The 21,329-nt window shown below is 33.6% G+C and overlaps 2 protein-coding genes across 10 annotated transcripts in view; one reads left to right on the forward strand and one right to left on the reverse strand.

The window, feature by feature from the left end:
* The window catches only part of LOC139989852 (pyrokinin-1 receptor), a 205,840-nt gene that overhangs the window by 13,607 nt on the left and 170,904 nt on the right, over positions 1-21,329 (forward strand). For 8 of the 9 annotated variants that reach the window (XM_072008509.1, XM_072008510.1, XM_072008512.1 and 5 more), the window contains 3 exons: positions 14,122-14,336; positions 14,972-15,377; positions 15,895-17,137. In XM_072008509.1, coding sequence (XP_071864610.1) covers positions 14,122-14,336; positions 14,972-15,377; positions 15,895-16,139 — 866 coding nt within the window. In that variant the 3' untranslated portion in view covers positions 16,140-17,137. Of the gene's footprint in view, positions 1-14,121; positions 14,337-14,971; positions 15,396-15,894; positions 17,138-21,329 lie in introns of those variants that run through there. The other variant, XM_072008517.1, reaches the window with a different exon arrangement.
* Gsts1 (glutathione S-transferase S1) lies at positions 16,943-20,618 on the reverse strand. Its single transcript, XM_072008537.1, has 5 exons — positions 20,459-20,618; positions 18,551-18,686; positions 17,950-18,117; positions 17,631-17,767; positions 16,943-17,316 (listed from the first exon to the last, which is right to left on the reverse strand). Exons 2-5 carry the CDS (start codon positions 18,681-18,683, stop codon positions 17,149-17,151), a joined length of 606 nt encoding a protein of 201 aa, XP_071864638.1. The 5' UTR covers positions 18,684-18,686; positions 20,459-20,618; the 3' UTR covers positions 16,943-17,148.

Here is a 21,329-nt window from a genome sequence, read left to right on the forward strand (position 1 = left end):
GACACTCGATGATAAGGCTTGTAAACTTAACTTTCTACTTTCGAAGCTCTTTTGACGACATATCAATGTTTAAATTATAAAATGACTGGACGAAACTTAACGGAAATTAAATCGCGACTCGAAAAGTTCCTTTTACGATTCATTTTAATTCTCCATATATTCCAAATAATCCCTCGCAGCATTTTCGTCAAATGAAAATTAATTTCTCCACCTGAATGCTTTCTCTTCGAATATAATGCCTTCCCACCAGTAATCTATAAACGCAAACCGGAAGTCTCGTGTATTCCTAGTTTCTAACTTCCTGAATGAACTAGCACCACGGAAATCGCTCAAACATTATTTCAACTCGTGATTTACGAGACATTTGTAGTCAGAGTCCGAAAACACCGCAAACAGACCATTAAACGCCACCTTAGTGCGACCCATTCACCCTTTATCTCCTTTAATCCCTTGCCAACTGTTCTTTTAGCTTCTTACCGTTAAACGACCAGGTCATGTACTCGTTCTTTTCTGAAGATTTCAGTCGCAACCCGCTGCCTTTTTATACTCGTGTTAAGTGAAAATCGCCTTGTCTATGCTTTTATACTCGTCCGTGGATTTACGAGGTGTGGCGCGTGCAATCGATAAACGACCACTTATCGTCGATACACCACGAATAGATTGCATTTAATTTGCGATACTAAGTGATTTATAATTAACCCACCGATGAACAATTTTGCATCAATTCGATATTTTATTGGGCTTTTTTTCTTTGGTCAATGTAGAGACATTAGGGAATTCCTTTTATTTAATTTCGTATTAACACAGCATTTACTTTGGAATTTATAATGCAGTTTAGAATTTCTTAATTTAGAATTTCTCATGTATATTCAGATATTCCTGAATCATTGATGCAATATCTAATTTGCAATATTTTTTTTGTTTTCTTAGATAACATAGATATTTGAGGATTCTTAACTATGTCAGATTTGTAATATTTTTTATTTCACCCAGATATTCCCAAATTTATCTGTTTAATCTCGCATTAATGAAATATCTCATTCGCAATTCCACGTGTCAATAAATATCCCGGAATGTTTCCTTTTATGGCGATTGACGAAGTATCCATAATTTCCCCTCCCTCCTACGTTCGATTTAAATTCGATGCGACGAACATTGTTTATCGGTATATGTACTTTTTAAACAGTACAGCTAAAAAATAATTATCATCTGTTTCCTCGTAGTAAATTCGTGGAAAGGTTGCCACGATGTATTTGATTAAAACAGGAAGTGGGAATCATTTATTATGAACGCCTGCCAAAAAGCGTGTCTAAAAAAAAAAGTATTCTTTGCGTCTCATTTAGAAAGACGGGGCCTTGAAATTTTCGAAATATCGTCGAAAAGAATTCATACCCTGCTGGAATGATATGTCACGCTAAGATCGTTTAATTTTATTGTCGGAAAATTTATTTCTACCTCCGATCGTATCTTCGGAGCTAGGAATTCCATTCGGTTTATTCGATTTACAACGGTGAGAACGGAATTAAGAAACAGGAATATGAGTTCGCGAAACACAGAGAGTTCGCACACGGTTAGTGTAAGCAGATCGATCAGGAAATAGATCGTATTCTAGCATGGCCTCGTGGAATCTTATACAAACCGGCTCTGCCAAAATACAGCTGTAAATAGATGCCTCGAGATGGTATGTTGCTGCTTGTTACGGAACGCGTTCGAGAAATTGTCCGTTGACATAACGATGGCGATGCTTCTTTGCTTCGCCAGACTTTATCCTTTCACGCTCGATGTATACGCTGCCTTGTATTTTAATAAACTAACTAAATTAACCAAACGACAAGTACATCTGTTTTCGATAAGGCAAACTTCCAACTTTAGTGCATTATGTCTTCTTTATTAAACCAGACCAAAAGATGTGTTTCTATTATCCATAATTAAATGTTTAGCATTATTGCTATCTTGTATTTTAATAAACTAACTAAATTAACCAAACGACAAGTACATCTGTTTTTGATAAAGCAAACTTCCAACTTTAGTGCATTATGTCTTCTTTATTAAACCAGACCAAAAGATGTGTTTCTATTATCCATAATTAAATGTTTAGCATTATTGCTACCTTGTATTTTAATAAACTAGCTAAATTAACCAAACGACAAATATATCTGTTTTTGATAAAGCAAACTTCCAACTTTAGTGCATTATGTCTTCTTTATTAAACAAGACCAAAAGATGTGTTTCTATTATCCATAATTAAATGTTTACCATTATTAAAATAATTTTTAGTATTGAGATGAGTTTTTAGATATTGGAACAATTCTTTTCACGGTTGAGCAAAAAGAAATGTTTCGTTGAAACGTTGCAAGCTGCACAATATTTATTATTCTCTCTAGCCATTTTGCAATCTCTTCTTTATTATTCTGCACCTAATCTTATAAATAAATAGCTCTGTCTTTAACATAGATTTGCAATAATTGTAAAATAGCAAATTTAAAGGATATATCAGAAGTTGCGAATGCTTGTTTTATCTCACTGTTACTTAGGAGGGTGACTTTTCTTTCCCACTAAGAACAGATTTGCTCTTCACATGGAGAAACTAGCTTCGTCCAAGGTTTTCCTCTCTCTTTTTCTTTTTCGTTTCTGTTTGTGTAACTTGGTCAACAGGAATTCACCAGTTTTTGGTGGGTTTTGATCGTTGCTGATGGTAGAGCTGCACATTATACTTAGAATAGATACACACTGATGTTGGAGAGAGGTTTATGAGAGAGATACTGTGCGCTTTATATTGAGAAATGCGAACACGAGATCTCTGTATATACAATGTACATGTACATATATCCTTTCAGTGTAAGTTTCGAATATATAAGATTGTTTTTCACTGATTTATTTTATCAACTAAATGAAGCGTCGTACACTGCAACGTACAATGGACAGGTCTCTTCTTTGTTAGACTCTTATTAATCTTATTATTCTCCTTGTTCTCTCAAAAATCGATAGATGATTAATCAAAATCGTTTGTACATCAAAATCTAATCAAATGTCGTTCGTTATATTAGGTCGTCCGAAAAGTTTCTTTCGTTCTATAAGGAAATAATGGATGAACAACATCTTCCGTTTTATATTATTTTATCGAATTACGTATGATCCATTTTGTTCCATCAAACTAAAGATCACAACGTTCGACAGATTAGGTTTCATGTTTGTATAAAGATGCGTCGTTCCAAAAGACGTGTCTGTAAAAGAAAGACACTTTTCAGACAACCTAATACATTTCTCTATTTGCTACATCTTCAACATGGAGAATTTGAGCAGAGATACGTGTAACTTTAATTTCCAATTAAAAAATATCTTTCTTTCTTTAAAGGGCAATTTGAAAACATTGGTTCAATCCATCCCGTAATTTTGATTGTTCTGTATCAAGAAGACATTTTATTAGATTGCTATATAATTCTTTCTTCCTGCGAACTGCTATAATGGATGTTTTTAATCGTTTTAGCGAAATTTAGTGAAATAGGATTGGCGTTTGCCAAAAAATGGGAAGATTGTTTTTGGCATTGGTAGTGTTTAAATTTAAATATCTGTTTCATAAAATGTTTGTTTTATAAAATGCTTATTCGAACGTCCCTGTGTGTGGTCAGACAAAAAAAATAAATATTCAAGATATTTCAACCGAATCAGAGAGTAGGGAAAATACTAACAAAAGTTCGTTAAACAGACTTCTACTCGTCTCAGATCCTCTCGTACCTAGTTTCGGGAAAACCGCATATTACATGCATTTTTTATCTTTGCTCCGAATCCTCGTCCAAATGTTGCGCTCTGCGTCACGTCGATGATACCATGAGATGCCGTGAGTTCGAGAGAAAAATAGTATTGTTACATCAACGATGACTTAGTAATGTAAAAAGCTAAAATTCACGAGATTGCTTCAATACAATTTAAGAACGAACATCCAACGTGAACACATTTGACAAAGCTATTTTTCCAATGGCATCAAACCCGTAAACTAATTCGTTACACAGTTAGCAGGTTTCTCGATAGAAAAATCTATCGAATCAAATACTTTTCCACGTCACTGTAACTTTCTTTATCCACGTGAAAACTAACACAACAGCAAAATGCCTGAGGTTGCAGGAATTTGCTGACCAGACAAGAACTAGTTCTTTCTACGAACGTGGTAAAAATCTAATAGCGTGTGGGGCAATCTAAGCCGTGTCCCTTTTTGGAAGGTCCATTATTTCGCTAGCGTTGCAGCTAGTCTTCATCAGAGTCTAATGATAATCTCATACTTATAGAGAATTTAATAAAGTGTAACCATAAGAGATACTTTGCAGGACTAACAATTTTTCTAAATGATTTTAAAAAGTTTTTGAAACGTGTATTCGACATATTGCGCATGTACTTTGATAGTGTCGCGATGTAAAATAATTCGATGAAAACGATTGTGTGTCGGAAGAAGAAGCTAAGAACGAAAAATGATAAAAATAATATTCGACCGTTGTCTCTTAAAAATTATTCTTTTGCCGATATTATACGTCTAGCGAATAAGTTTTGGAATCTTCTAAACGGTTCTTCAGCTTATCCTACGAAGCTTGCTAGAGCTGTGTCACTTTCGAAATACACGTGCGATATCTAAATGGTCCGAGATACAAAAATTATGAGTCTATATTGTTGAGCTTATTAGATGTATGCGAATACAAAGGAACGCGTGGATAAATTGTAAAGTAGAAAATATATTTTTTAAATACTGAAGTGTAAATACAAGTCGGAATATAATATGAGCTGATCCAGATCCGCACGCTGGCAGTGTTACCCTATGACCGGAAACCCTGAAGCCAACGTCGCCTATCTACCGTTTATGGTTTGCCTTCGACTCGATCTTTTGTCTATACGCTGTCGATGGCTTCGGTGCTTGAGAAAACTAAAAGACCAGATGTAGAATTTTCTTAGAAGCGGTGACCACTTCAACATATGTAATAAGTCGCCGAAAGTTTGATTATTGTAAACACGTGAATTTGCAAGGACCATGGTTCGTTTCGTTTTCTGGAATAGGCGATAGAAAAATAATCGAACTCGCACGTGATGAACGAGACGAGTCTTAACCTGGTGTATAATAAATTGCAGTGATTCGTGTGAGAAGATTCACGATGAACTTATTACGAATAATTCATTCGACTATAAATCTGTTCTAGCTATTCTATAAATACACCTTTGTCTCAACGTAACTACATTAGTTCTTAACGAAGAATAAAAGACAAGATAAATTCATTTATTATCTGTTCATTTACACATAATAAATTTATTTATACATCATTGGTGGCGTTTAACATTTATCAAATTTTGTCGTTGCTGCAAAATGGCTGGCGTGATACAAAGTTCATGAAAAATGAGCGAAAAGGCAGAGAGATCTCAGATAAGTCGGCTTTCCAAATTTACGAGTGCTCTAGGGGACTACTTATCTTCATCCACTATGTATTCGCCAGTGAAGAGATAACCACGACAAAAATTCCGACCATCAAATGTGAAACCAGACCGTACGATAGATTTTCACGTGTCACGCGGATGAAAAGGTGAAATATTGTCACGAAATAAAGGTCCCTTGGCGCGGTAGCATCATCTATCGAATATCGAACATTTTTCCATTTAATAACTATCCAATATGGAAGGCAACAAGGCAATTTAAATTTCGTCTCTTGTCGTAATTTCTTTCTCTTTTTCTTTCTTTTTTTTTTTTTTTTTTCAAATCGATTGGCGTCCGATTAATTTCTATTTCAATTGAAATTCCTGATGCAAGGATTGTTTGATATGTCCAGGATAAAAGTTTTTCGATGCCTTACAAAAATAGACTTAAGTGCAATTCCCATTTTTACAAATTGTCACGTGATTCTAATTTTTGAAAATTACTGTCGAATGACAATTTAAGTATGCAATGATTTTATTTTTATTTTTACTTTGCTCAACTTCAACTCGTTCTTAGAAAGAATATTTTTCATCGAAGCTTGGATGCTTGCCACTAAATTATTCTTTCAAAAATCGAATGTCCATTTATCGTTACTCTCTACTTTTTACGTCAACAGAAGGATGAAATAATTCGCGCGTCATCGGTGTTGCGAAAGTAACACCAGTAGAGACCAGAAGATTAACATTGAAAAGTTCGTGCGTATGTATTTGCTCGATATCGATTCTTGCAATTTAGTAGATTGGATTCACACGACGTAGAATCGAATACGGTCAACGTCCAGCTGCTCGCCATTTCCCATGACTGTATAAATCATTCTCTGTCAAATATTTGCCGTGCAAACAAGCACAGTTGGGCGTGTGTTCGCGAAAAGTTGGCCGGGGAAAGACAAGCTCGTTTGAAACTCGCGATTGAAATAATCGAGTCACTTTAGCGCGTTGTTCCTTTCATTTGATAGTGGAAAAATCAAGTTAAACAAAGAGCAGATGTTTTCAGGCGAACAGTGGGCATTAAGCTTGGAAATTTATACGACTGTGAAAGATTTATGATTCTGGAACAGTTATTGGTTCGAAACCATTTTGCAATGGGCTTCCTGTTCGTTGTAATTGAGGAAATTTAATTAGAGAATTCGTGAGGATATTTATAATGATAAAAATCTAGACGTTGTTACAGAAAATTTTCTAAGGAAGAAATTCTTCGTGGAAATAAATGTCTTGCATCCTTGTATTGCCAAGAAATTTACTGAACTTTTATTAAATTCTCATAATTCTAAGTTTTCTTCCACTTTGAGTTTAATCGAATCTCTAACATATTAAACGACGTATCTTCATCGACGACGAAAAATATTCTTCAGTTGCTATTTTTGTTTGAAAAAACTTACGAAACTTGTTGTATCAAATTCCCATTGTTCCATCTTTTCCATTGCAACGTCGGTTATTTATCTTTTGTTATTTATCTTCTGCGTTAATTCGACGTACAAAATGTTTAACTCGTAAAACAAGATATCTTCGACAATGGATAAAAATTATGTTTCCTGCGGATATATGAATTCTCACAGTTCTTATACTAGGATCGTTGACAAAGATTATATACTTTTTTTACCAGCTTATCTTTCACGTTCTTTACTTCAAGTGGAAAAGAAAAATCTCCAACGTGTAGAACGATGTACCTTTATTAAGAGACATAAAAATTCTATGTCCATTTAAATTCTCCTGATGCTCCACTGCAAACGTACTCCACGTTCTCCTTTAATTCATATACAACGTTATTGCAGTTGGTGCAGTTTACAACGCCTTAAGTGTTAGCGTGTATTTTTTAAATGACTCGCGCTAAACATCCTGTCACGAAACAACCAACGTTAATTAGGAGACTGAGAAATTACGTAAAAAGTATTTACGGGAATATTACTTGAAAGTTGAATGAATCCGGATATTCTCTCGATTGTCTATTTATAGGAGAAACTGCAATTCAAATGAAAACGATAAATCGTTCATGAAAATGGACGAGCAACAATGTGTCGTTCGAGTTGGTAATATATCGCATCGCATGATACGTCCACTTAAACGATAGATGTTCCTACGATGACGATCTTCCGTCTTTGATTCGTTTATTTCTAGTTTGGTCAATTTATAATTCATTATCGTATAATTCTTTATACACCGATATCTCAATTGTATTTCTATTACATTGTCGTTGTTCCTATATTTAAACGTTCGGAATTAAAAATCGAAGGTTTCTTGTTTCATAGTGATAGAAATAAAAGGTAATCCAAACTGAAAGAAAATAAATCGGAGAGAAGAAGGCAGAAACGAACAGCGGAAAACGCTCTTAAAATTTAAACGAGCCCAATAAACGTTCAAAATAACCCACTGAAATTTATTTCTCCATGTTGCACAACAACTTCGTCGAGCATCCCACTATCGATCGTAAAATTCGAGTCTCGCCTTTACCGATACCCTTAAATGTAATACAAAACCTTCTAGTTTTCGCTACGATTCTTCCAATGCCATCGAGTATCGAGAAACCAGCACACGTTAGCGGCGAGAAGTTTACGTTGTTAGGTATTTGATAAAATCGAAAATTTAGCGAAGGTAGTCCGCATACGTGGAATTCTCTTGTTTTAGAAAAATCTTTAGACGACGATCTATCAGAATACGAAGAAAATGTCGCGCTAATATATTTTTAGAAAACATTAAAATCGCTGTGTGTTGTTCTATGGAATCATAAATTTTTAGAAATAGCTCGCACAAGGATCTTCCACGAAAGTTCCTCTTCTCCTACTTAGTTCCTCTTCTTCCCTATATTAAAATAAATACGAAGAACATTTTTCTACTAATAAGATTATTGCGTCAATACCAAGATAACGATAAAATTGATAAAAAAAAAAAAATCAGTAAAATACAATTAAAAAAACCATTCAAATCTCTTGACCAGCGCTGCGTATAAATACGTATCAGAGGAAATGCGTGTGCGTACACGATTGTTGGATATTTATTGCGGAAACGCCTGTTTCTCAGCGTTTTCCATGGCCTGTACAATCTTATTCTGTTCACGAAGATCAGGGAATGATGGATAAGCGGTCTTTTTTATGCAAAGTGACCGACTGGCGAAACCACGACGTCAAAAGACGATAGTGAAGGATGGACTGAAACGCGAGGAAAGCTTTCGAGGTCGATAAAATCGATCGGAATTTCATTTCAGAAGTAAAACGTCTTTGATGTCTTTCCACGCGAGTCTCGAGGGTTCGAGGGATAAATAAGCTAATGTAATCTGTATGTCTGGTGAATCGAAAAGTGGACGATGCAGTTCAGAGTGTTTAAGGCTTCTGTGAAGTGATTTATACATTATTGAATTTGTGGAGTGCCATGGATTATTGAATCTACATTGATCCGAGATTTTGATTATTGGTTTGATTATTGATAGTAGGGGAACTTGAAAAACTTCAAATTTGCTTTTATCGAATAGATGATCTACATTATCTTTTTATTTTCATCATGTAGAAAGGTATATTTATAATTCCATCAGTTTCTGCGTCAGAGAGGAAAATTATTATTTATGCAACCTGGGCTTAGTTTTACAACAACATTCGGTTCATCTTCGGTTGTTTGGCGACGCTGCAAGTGGAAGGTTGTGTTGCTTCCGCGAATGGTGGCATATCTTGTGTTGAGTCAACCTTGTAATGTTGAGACGACTCACGAAGATTTCCTCGCAAATTTTGAAAAACCTCCCTTATACAATTTACATTTTTCATAGTTGATGTCTGTTTTTGACAAATCAGGAGTTCGAGATCGCTTTTAGGAAATGAATTACAAAATTCGTGTTGGTTATTATATTGTACCGAATTATTACATTTATTTAGCAAATTAAAGATGATGAACGTTTCCTTTATTTTAGAATTATCACTGATCACACAAATTCAGCTACATCGATTAAATGATAAATTTATTAATAATTTCATAATGTTAGCATTAATGCTATAAAAGGATAAAGAATAAAATTCACATAATTCAGTGAAATATCCGTTACAAAAGTATAAATGCAAAAGAACATTTCGTACATTTTATTCTTCATGACCAATTTTTTTTATGAAATGCGATGAACCGAACGCAAGAAATGGTCGAAGACTACTAAAATATTCAATATAAAATATAAAATATTCAAAGAGACATTGTTGTCGTTTGTAAACGCAATATCGAAGTGTCAACAACAGCATTATTTTTCACGAAAGATCAAAATTATTTGTACTATATAAATTACATCGAAACGGATGCGAAAATACTCGAAAACAAACAACGTTTGAATCATTGTGTTCACTGGTTTTGTTTAATTCACGAACGAGATCCGATTACTTGTTTGATAAACGAGTTGACTGGCGATTATGTGGGCGCCCACATTTTTTTTATGAAATACGAATATTTGATCGCGAGGTCGTTGCCTCGAAACCGGCAACTTTCACCTACTGCTGAAGCGTAGTTGATCTTTCAAATGATTTAATGGCCCTAATTTCATATCCAAATTCTATTGTTATTTCAATAAGCAGAACTATCTTTAATGATTTTTTTTTTAGAAGAACTTCAACGTAAAATTGAAATAGAAAATACTTGTCGATCGATTAATGTTTTCTTTAAACTTAAAATATTTTTAAAGAATGGACGATTAACTCGACAATGAGTCAAAGAACGCATAGAGTAGAAGTATAATCGTCTAAGATCTCGAGTAACTGGATATTAGTTCAGATTTTAAACAATTTGATTCAAAACAGTGGATCGTTTATTCTTCCAAAATCGTAGCTATTTTGAGGTAATTTAAATTATATTTGAATTTATTTAATATTTCACACTTTGGTAGAGTATACAATAGAATCAAAATTTATAAACAAAAACTTAAATTCTCTGTCGTAATTGTATGAATTGTGTATCTCGTAATTATACAACCCGTATGTTATATGTATTGTTTTTTGGTCAAAAGCAATATCGTAATCTAACCTCTGATCTTCCATAAATAATTTACACGTTGAAGCGATTTCCTTTTTATCAAAATCTGTTATTTCACGGATCGCCGATTCGAAACAGCTCATCATAAACTGCATACTGTTTCCTATCCGAAGAGATTTTATCTGGAAGAATATGTTTTCTTATACAATGCAGTTTAGATGTAGATACAGTGCATTATCATTATAAAAATATTAAATTGGTGCATATATGCATGAAAAATGTCGTTCTCGAATTTCAATGTGAATTTCAATTCGGACATTTGAATTTGTGCCAATACCATTAACTAAATTTTATTCCGCTGTCGATTGATTTATTTGAACGTCGTTCGTATTAAGGAACGAGACACGAGCTATAATACACGGTTTATATTAACGAAATTCATCATAAATATGTTAGAACCTAGTTATTAACCATTATGGATAATCAGAATATTCGCGTGATTTATAAATATGAGTTTAAGCTTGGTCAAACTACTGTAAAACTTGTTGAAAGCATACATACATTCTCAAGTTGGGGACGATTATGTAAATATTGGAATAATTCAGCGTAGGTTCATGAAATTCAAGGTTGGCAACTTTTCATTAGGGAAGCAACCAAGCTGTATTTTGTGTGTCAAAATGACTACACAATTCCGAAGATTAAAACATCCGAATCTTTATTAAAATATTCTTTGAATCCTTTCTGATTCTCTTGTTAAAAAACCTAAACCATTTTTGAACAAATAAATTCTTTCGAAGTAACCAAATTATCGAAACAATATTTTTTAATAAATTTTTCATTCTAGAACAGTTGTTTCTAAGAAATCTGAAACAATGAATGTTGTTTATTATTAAAGAAACAATGGTAAAATTATATGAAAAATATACGATCAAATATATGTATTTAGATTAGATTTATTTATAAAATCATATTACTTATCTTATCATTTACTTAATATCAGATTAAATATGTTACGTTCTCTAATGTACCTGTTAGATGGTATTAACGTTTTAATTTAGGAAAACGGCATTTCGTATTATGCGTTAATCCAGTACAACGCTTATCTAATTACGAACAATTCTGAACATCTTTATGGTTCATTAGTATTCAAGTATTTGAATTAAACAGGACCCTTCGAACGCTTAACAGTCCATTGAATCGGACTGAATCGATCACTTTCGAAAAGGTAAAAGTGCACAGACGTGAATCTAATATATATTCAGTTATTCAAGGAATTTAGACATTTACTTCTGTCTGCTTGCCATAGAACTCTCTTTATTTGAAAAGGAACTTCCGGTGAACGAAGAACTAGCGATTTACCGGCGCAAATAATAAAAAAAAAGTGAATCAAACTAAAATACTTGTAGATTTTCTTTCAAATAAAATGGTCGTGGGAGAATCCACTCTTTAACAGAGTAAGCCATTAAATTAGCAGTATTTTATTACTTCCTTCGTATTATTTGTTGAATAAAAGATTTCACAGATAATTAATATCGCCTCTCTTTGTTATTATCACGAGAATTAATGATTAATTATTTGAGTCTACTTTTTCCATGAGAAATATATCGACTATAAGCAGGGAAGATACAAATTTGTTTCCTCCTGGAAGAAATACAGAAGATCGAAACGTTAAAAAGTCGGAAACGAAGGCAAATGTCCCCGACGCGGTTTGAAAAAATTTACGAACTTTCCTACCGTGCTGTTTATTAACGTCACCTTATAAGCCCATCGATTTATCTACCAAACAGGTAAAAAGCGAACTTTGTTTTGCCTCTTTATTACTATCCTTTTACTATAATTTTACATTCTGTATTTTATTTTTAATTTTACATATATATACATAATGATCCAATTGCTCCAAGCCAAAGTACCTTCTGTACTGATACGTTCTGTCAAGATAAGAAAAAACATGTCAATAATTATATGTCATTGGAAGTTAACTAAAATTATGACTAGAAAGAATGATATACAAAATTTTTTTTTTATTTGCGTTTATTTTACAATCAAATCTCGTTAGAGAATTTTAAGTAAATTTATCTGGCGTGGTACTATGACATGGTTAATAAGTGTTTATAGTATGTTTGATTCTACTTGAATCTAGTGCTTAGATCTATGGTGTAATGTCTTTTTAGTCTGCGAATCTGTTCCGACGTGTCGAGTAGTTGAGTAATTAGAGGGTTTTGGTGGTTGTTAACTCTTGTGCTATGTTTATTGCTGAATTTGGATAATTCTTCTTTGACTGTGGGTATCTTGAGGTCATGATGTATCGTTTCGTTGGTGACGTACCAAGGTGCATCTATTAGGGATCTTAAGGTTTTCGATTGGAATCGTTGAAAAATTTCTATGTTGGAATTACTTGCTGTTCCCCATAGTTGGATTCCATAGGTCCAAACAGGTTTTAATATGGCTTTGTATAGTGTAATTTTACTTTGCGTGTTTAAGTTGGAACGTCGGCCGATGATCCAGTAGAATTTTTAAAATTTTGCTTTATTTGGTTTTATCTAAGATATGTTGTTTCCGATATACAAAATTAGCGGTAACGAACAATGAAATTGGATTTATTGTTCTTTGAAGATCTCGTTTATTACTCGTCGAAGTAACTCTTTTAATGATGCTTCTAATAACATATATTTATGTGACGTTTTCTCCTTATCTTGACTTATAGGGCTGTGCTAACAACGTTTGGCCCCAAATAACTGGGGCACCCTGTATACTATTATCACTATCCGATCGTTTGTCACAAATTCTTCCGAAATTTGCATAAAATATTACAGTTCCGAAAATTCAAGGATTTATTGAAGCAAATCTGCCTTAAAGCTTATGGGATAGATACTTTAATTAAAGAGAAGTTTAATACCGACACAAATTGCTTGTGGCGAGTTACTAATCACGATACTAATTATTTTCAGGGGTCTAAAATTATAGGCAAATATAGGAATTTAGTTATTTCCAAAATCTTGAGTTTATAAATGATCCCAATTATGCTATACAAATACCTACTTTTATATTTGATTTTAACTCCAAAAAAGATCCATAATATTAGAAATTTCACACTGTAAATGTTATCATACGTAACAGAATTACTAATATTTATTTACAAAACGTTAAAAGTATATATACTTATTATATCCGATACCAACAACGTAGGAGATCTCAAGGATAAAGGTATAATTATTTTATAGATCGTTGTTGAATGTTTATTTTGAATTTTTCATAATTTTATTACATCCTCAAATAATTAAATAATAATAATCCATGCAGATCTAAAATTCCCAATACAGACAATATAAACTTCAATGAAATCGTAAATTGTAATTTCTACTTCGAGAGACTCAACCTATTGACCGGGCGAGACGAGTTAATTCGTCATTTTCGTTGATAATTTCTTTGGACGTAAGAAATAATTTTCGTGGACATTGTAATTTCTTCATTTTTAATGTTCCTTTATTCTTTCACACGTGGTTTCGTTTTCGTTAAAAATAAGCTCTGCCATATGTACATCTGCAAGAACTAAAATTAACATCAATGAAAATAAAATTTATCCTTATTAATTTTTATCTCTAAAGTCGTAATTTTTCGTTTAAAGACGATCCGGTTAATAGGTTAATACGTCCGATTATTACGTAGAATTATCTGCTGTGAGTACCAATAATAAATGCATTTATAGGAAAAAATGGAACAGAAACTATTTGATCGTTGCAGTTGCAGTAGTAGTGGCGTTCTTCATCTGTTGGGCACCGTTCCACGCTCAAAGGCTGTTGGCTGTGCACGCAAAGAATACGACTGAACCGAAAGACGCGTTAGTAGTAGTCTACACCATCCTCACGTACATGTCCGGGGTGTTTTATTACCTTTCCACGACAGTGAATCCATTGCTCTACAACATCATGTCCAACAAATTTAGGGAGGCTTTCAAGGTAAGTTATCACTTGAGAATTTTGAATCGAAATCTACCTGTCAACGATCCTGTTTTAATTATCAATCATCCCCCAGAGTAACGAATAACGAATGTATCTTTGTATATTATTGTTACATTTTGACTGTGATTTTAACTTTATAAATGAATATTTCCGTAGTGTTTCTTTGCATTCTCTATGTTTTCTTTTCTGCACCTCTAAAGTAGAAAACTACAGAGCTTTACAACGATCCTGAAAAATCTAAGATACTACAAACGAGTAGAAAATCTGTGCGAAGTTAATTTTCTTTCCGACAAGCTACTTGTACCGATCGACGGTACAAGTAATCTACCGACGAAGATAGTAATTAACGAATGATAATAACGTTGTAGCGTGAAAAATATAAGAAGAAGAGATATAAAGAACTGGAACTCGCTATTAACGACTTTTCACCCAAATTGTGGAAATAATAAGTGAAAAAATAAAAAAAGAAAAAAAAAGAGAAAATGACAGTATTACAGTAAATACTATTACAAACGTAAAAATTATAAAAGAAATCTGAAAATTAAGAAAAAATCGAGCCCCTACCCTCCCTCCCTAAAAGATTGCGATGGAGTCTGACAAAGTGCGTTAAACAAACTGAAGTTAACTTTCAGTCGATGCTGTCGAATCACTGCGGGCGGAAGTGGTCCTCCCGCAAGTCAGTACCACGACAGCCGACGTACAGTAGCCTCTCGAGGTACGCGAGGTCCACGTTCAGGCAGACGGATGATCGTCAGAATTCGCCGTCGATCTCCGTTAGCGACGACAACCAAAAGCTGAGAACGACCAATACCACCGAACTTATCGGATTAAACGGTCGAAAGGACAATGGACGAAACCAGTTCGACTCTGTGGCGAATAAGATCAATCATCGAGAATACAGCAGAAGCGTATCCAGAGGATCGAATTCCAGTCAGTTTACCCTGATGTCGTCCGTTAGTAAAAGTTTCAACGAAGGCAACAATAACGTGACTGCGACTTACGTGAACATTCAAAGAGCACCGAGAGTTGTCACGCTCGGTAAGTGAGATTTTATTTGTTACTTTTAATTTTTTAATTTTTAATTTTTTCGGTTAGATCAACCAAATTACCTATGGAAATTTGATGACGATATTGTAAAAATGGCGTAGAAATATTCTTCAAGTCGTCCAGGTGAAGTCCTGGATCGTTCATCGAATATTGATTACGTCTAAATGAGCGGTAACTTTGAATAGATTCGTCAATCTCCGATATTTGTAAAGTTCATGGCCTTCGGCTAACGACCGTAGCAATCAGCGTGTAATAGTCACGTTAACGAACGATAAAGGTTAATAATATAAGAATTGGCGAAGAAAGTAATGATTTTAAGCATTGATCACCGTAATTATTTCCACATCAAGGGACAGTATAATATTTAATTGTCGATCGAGAAAATCAAATATTTCCGCTCTTTGACGAATTATTTCGCTGGATACAGGCTATAGCTTTTTAAATTATAATTAATCTGTTTCGAGTTACGAGTTTCTAACCTGTAATTTTCTTAACTTTCTTTAAACAGGGATACTCGCCGGTAGATTGAGATTAGGAACCAAAGAGCTATTTTCGCCTCAACAGAAGATCGTAACTAGTTCGGCGCCAAAACCGGAAACGAGGACAGTGGCACCGCAATTCCAAAGTCATCCGAGTATAGAGAGTGCAAACAATATCAGTAACTCTAGTTTAAAGGACTACGACGAGACAGAGTTTACTGGTATGGAATTGGCACGATACATGGGTGAACTGAACTGTGACTTAATCACTTAAGGAAAAGCGTCCCTTCGTCGAACGAGCGAAGCATAAATACTTAATGAACTAGAGAAAAAAGTTGAGATATTGAGGCTTTGAAGTAAGAATATGTGTATGCGAACTTCTATAGGCAATAGTTAGGAGAATCTGAGAAAGAAGAACTTAAGACTTGAAATTTAAACAAAGATACTGAATATGTATGTCTTTTAAGAGGAAGCATATTTGTAAATCTTATATTGTAACGGAACAGCAGGGGATCTACGAACAAGCTGATGTAAATCATATTATTAGTCTGGCATAAATGCTTCCCCAATGTATTGCAAAAACGCCCACAATGAAAAGATCCAAGATCACCGAAATTTAATATTACCAATTAACACTACTGTGTTGTATACGCCCTTTCCGCGTGTTCATTGATCCTTTTCGCGCGCGCAAACATCATTATAAATCACTGAAACGGTGAAAACTGTAAGAAAACGATTTCATAGTTCATTTTTCGTAAACATCAGCGCTTAAACAAATTTTCTAAGAATAGATACAGGAAGAAATTGAATAATACCGTGAAAACATGATCTCAGACGATTTCAAATTTAATTAAGAGTAAATGTTATTATAGCGATACTAAACATAGAGCAAGGTCATTTGGAAATTACAGAAAGTCATAGAGATCGTGTAATATTTTAAGGAAACATCGTTCATAAGTAGTACAGTGCGAATTGATTATGTAATTAATTATGAAATTTGCTTTGTACATCCTTGTACTTCATTTCGCTGAAAATACAAGTTCACTGCTTCGCAATTACAAAAGAAAAGCTCTTGAATAAATATAAGCGATATTTATTTTTCTACTCATATCATACATAACAATTTGTAAAAACCATTCATCTATCTCATCTATGCTTTCATAAACGTGACGTAAAATTTGTATAAAATATAAAATGTAAAAGAATCTGCAAGTACACTTGCAAGGAAATAAACCAATCAACGAGTCCTGTTGAACTCCAAAGCACGTAGAAAGTCTCTAAGCTTAAAACATGCTTTTGGGTCGGCTGTCGAGATAAGCTTTGATGTTTGGTAGCGACCTGACTTTCTCTACCAATTTCTTCAGTTCAGGGTGGTCTTTGTTGATGTCGGTTTGCAGCATGTTGGACAAGGTTTCCGATTGTGCGGCATAGAAAAGGTCAGCCCATGTCAACTACAACGACAATTGAAAATATGGCTTAGAAATAAGCTTAAAATTACTTTAACTGATATTAAAAAAGTCAAAAATTAATCGACCCTACTTTTTGTAAATTCTTTTACTTTTACTTTGCTTTTCATTATTGATATCTGGAAAATAGACTCAGATAAAGACGAAGATTACAAATTTAGAGCAATAATTTATAAAAAATTACAAAGAAAATCTTTAGTAATATCGCTCTTTTCAACTATCCAATTTGTGGTCGATTACCGAAGAAACAGCTTCTGAGCAGCTAATTTCTAGATTTTGCAAAACAAATAAACAATTACCTTTCCATTGACAAAGTGTCCTCCGTTGCTCTTCACCTGCTCATTCAACTTATGGAGCATGGGAAGCTTGTTGTCAGCGTTGGTCTTCAGCTTGGCCTTGTATCCAGGGTCTTGTTCCCAGTGGTACTGAGAGTATGCTATAAATTATAAATACAAAATCGATATATAAAAATTAAAATATAAATTCGAAATATTCTCTTCAAGTATACGTATGTTTTTGTGTGGACTGTTCTTCATTTGAAAGAAACAATAATCATGAATCAAAGAAATACAGAGCAAGTACTGTTAAATGAATTAACGCAACGTAATAGACACCTACCTGATCTCACGTCATCGATGGTGTCAACGGTGGCATCGACTAAGAAAGCTTCTTCATCGTTGGAACCATAGAGATTGTTCTTCCTGGCGAGCAGGCGAAGGATTGCTTTCGATTGATAGTAAGCCTTGCCGTCGATTTCCAAGACGGGTACTTGACCAAGTGGCATACCTGAAATATTCGCGATTATCAATAATCAACAAGTCATTAATTAATATTACGCGTGAACAGAGGAATTCAAACATTCATCAAAATCGAAGTTCTTGACTTTCTCTTTCGAAAACATAGCGTAGAGATTACGTATCTTCGACAGGAGTCAAATATGATATCGTTATTTATACAGTTTATACGGAAATCTTAAAAAAGTTTATACACTTCCATCGAGGCCTCATTGGACATTTATTAATTTTGAACCAAGTATTCGTCAAATTACATTTTTTATATAATCTGAACTTGTATCTTAAAAGTTCTTTTGTATCATAAACTGTTGAAAAGCGTAAACTTCATACGATAAGTATGAAATTAATATATTAGAGTTTCGAGATTATTAAATGTTTGATTGATTTATAGGTGTGATCCTTCCGAAATGAGATTGAATTTTTACCTTTTTTAACTTCCGGCCATTCATCCTGAGTGAGCCTCTTATCCTCGAATTTAATTCCACTTTGGTGCAAAACCAACCTAATTGGTTCAGCAAGGCCAGTGATGTTGAAGTAAGTTAATTTGTAGCTGGGCATTTCCTGTATTAGACAAACATAATTTGTTGTACTCAAATTTTCTAATATTATTTTGTATTGGTTTGCTTCTAGAGTAATGTTATCCTTCGTTTATATTCTCACGATGGAAATTAATCTAAGATCGTACACATTATAATAGAAATCAGTTTGAAAATTTTGTAATAATATTTCCAAATATATATACATAATATTATACGTAGGTAATTGAACAGTTTTGTTTTGATAATATCATGAGTTGCAGTATTACTCGTACGTCCTATATGTCTTTGCCGTGATTCACGTTATATGAAACACGCAATCGCTGATGGCACAATAATGTTGCTATCTAAGTCTCGTCACTGATTATCTATTGTTACCTTCGCAAGGTGAACACCTAACGTATATTATGTATTGTATGAAGTATTATGTAAGGTATCTATGAATAATACCCTGTACTTCACTGAAACGCTACTTCGAATATTTTTGAAATAAAGATTAAAAAGTTAGGAAGTTAAAAAAGATGACGATCGAGGAAATCGAAAGATTGTAACATTTGAAATTCGTGGTGCTTGACAAATTAAATATTTAGAAATTGTAATATTTGTAAAATTGGAAATTCGAAGCACTGAATATTCTCAGCTTTAGAAGTTGAGGATTCAAAGTTGATCTCTTTGAACAAGAAAAATTCGATCGTAAATATATATAATTGCAACGCTCTCGCATAAAAAAAGGAATCGAAATTCAGCCACTGATTGAAATTTTTAATCACGACCGTACAAACAAGGTAATGTTAGTTTAAATAAACTCTTGCCCGTCAAACTGACAAAGTGTAGCTGTCTAACAGTAGAAGATTCGAATTGTTCAAGTACATCAAATCAGCGCAACATTCAGTAATATTTTCTAAAAGAAACTCACTATTTTCAACTCACTATTACGTTGAAATTCATGGTTATTATCCGTGACATTGAACATGATTAGTAAAGTGAAGGTTCGCGGTTTCTAACATTAGTTCCGTTAATCATACGTGTATAACGACTAACCGGCTAATAAAATTCATTTTTTTACGCTGACGCATACATTACTATAGTTATAACGTCAATAAACAGAAAGGACATAGAAGCTAAGCGATAAAGAATACATGTTATCGATTGATATTTTAACTCGTTTACTAATTTATTAATTTTATTAAAATGTCTGTTTAAAATTTACAAAATATATGTAACAGTCTAATTTTTTATCTCTGATATTTAGAAATCATAGAAAAACAATTGACAAAATTTGCAAAGACTGCAGAACACTGATCAAATTTTCAAGTTTCCTACTTTTTTACGAGTATGACTGCGTATTGCGCAATATTGCGCAAGGAAGTTGTGTGAAACTTCAGAGTGACTCTGAACGAAACCTGTCACTTCTCTTCAGTTAAACGAACATGGATCAATATATCCAACGAAATACTCTTGACTTCCAACTGTATGATATAAAATCAAACATCATTCGCGAAGTTAATTAATTACCTTCGGCTTCTGTCAATATCAAGAGAGTACAAATTATAAAGCTTCGTTCGAAAATACAATTATTATTTGAAGTTTGGAAAGAAAATTATTTACCACGCAATAACAGCATTTAAATGAAACTTCAAATTAATTTAATTTTTAATTTATAATAGAATATAACCTATTAATAAATTTCGAAAATAAAGCATGATGTTACATTGCCACGATGCAAATATATCAAATTACAAACTTTTACAGAACCTTTATCACGTGAAAAATGGTATAGAAACATAAAAGACTTACGATATTTTATGCTGGAACGTGAACTAGACGCGTTGATCTCTTGTAGAATACTGCTTGGAATTACCGACCATGAGCTTCATATAAATAGTTCTTGCAATCCTCCGAGAATATCGTTCCCCCCACCATGTTGAATGATATTCGTGTGATAAATCGCGATAGCGTACATGGTAGAATCAACTAGAATTCCTTGATAGAGTAACATCCTTCGTGGTACAGCTTTGTTAATAAGTAAATCACTTCGTAATGGGTATCATAAAAAAAGTCTATGAACTAAACGATCTATTGGGGCGTTGAATGACGTCCGTTACGGTTACGAGCAATATTTATTGTAATTACATTGTTTAGCCCGCTAAAAAGACTGTCATTGTTTGAAAAGGGAGGTAAGATTCCACTTCTCTATACTCGGTTTCATCGGCAAGGCTAAATTTTCTAGTAGATTGCAAATTATTTATTTATCGCGCACACAACGATAAGTTATGTGAAAGATGGTTAATTTCAAAGTTAACAAATTCTTGATGACAGGAAATATGTTTTGATTATAATTTGATGAAAAGTCAATGCTCTCTTTTTAATTGAAAATAGGAAATAATAAAATTGTACGAATTGCAATAATCTAATCAGCAGCCACTTTCTAGATTGAGGTTAGGTTAGGCTTATTTCATAATGTCAGATTGTTGTGTTTCTGGAGCGGTAAAATTTTACAAGTCATGGGAATAGCAAAAGATCAACAACCCAATGTTACATCTCATTGGGTAACTTTTAGAGTCCTTCAGGAAAAATGATTCCGCGTTTACGATCTCTCGATATTTTATGATATTTTTCATGTTATAAAAAAATTAAGTTTATTGAACGGGTTGAAATTCTTCAGCTT

The sequence above is a fragment of the Bombus fervidus genome, chromosome 8 (assembly GCF_041682495.2).
Source record: "Bombus fervidus isolate BK054 chromosome 8, iyBomFerv1, whole genome shotgun sequence".
In the NCBI taxonomy this organism is placed as follows: Eukaryota; Metazoa; Arthropoda; class Insecta; order Hymenoptera; family Apidae; genus Bombus; species Bombus fervidus.

What these genes read in the sequence shown, in the direction of transcription:
- Gsts1 (XM_072008537.1), bottom strand. Translation starts at nt 18,683, where the DNA reads ATGCCCAGCTACAAATTAACTTACTTCAACATCACTGGCCTTGCTGAA. An exon ending in ATGGCCGGAAGTTAAAAAAG is followed by an intron (nt 18,118 to 18,550) that starts GTAAAAATTCAA and finishes CGAATATTTCAG; the next exon opens with GTATGCCACTTGGTCAAGTA. An exon ending in CATCGATGACGTGAGATCAG is followed by an intron (nt 17,768 to 17,949) that starts GTAGGTGTCTAT and finishes TATAATTTATAG; the next exon opens with CATACTCTCAGTACCACTGG.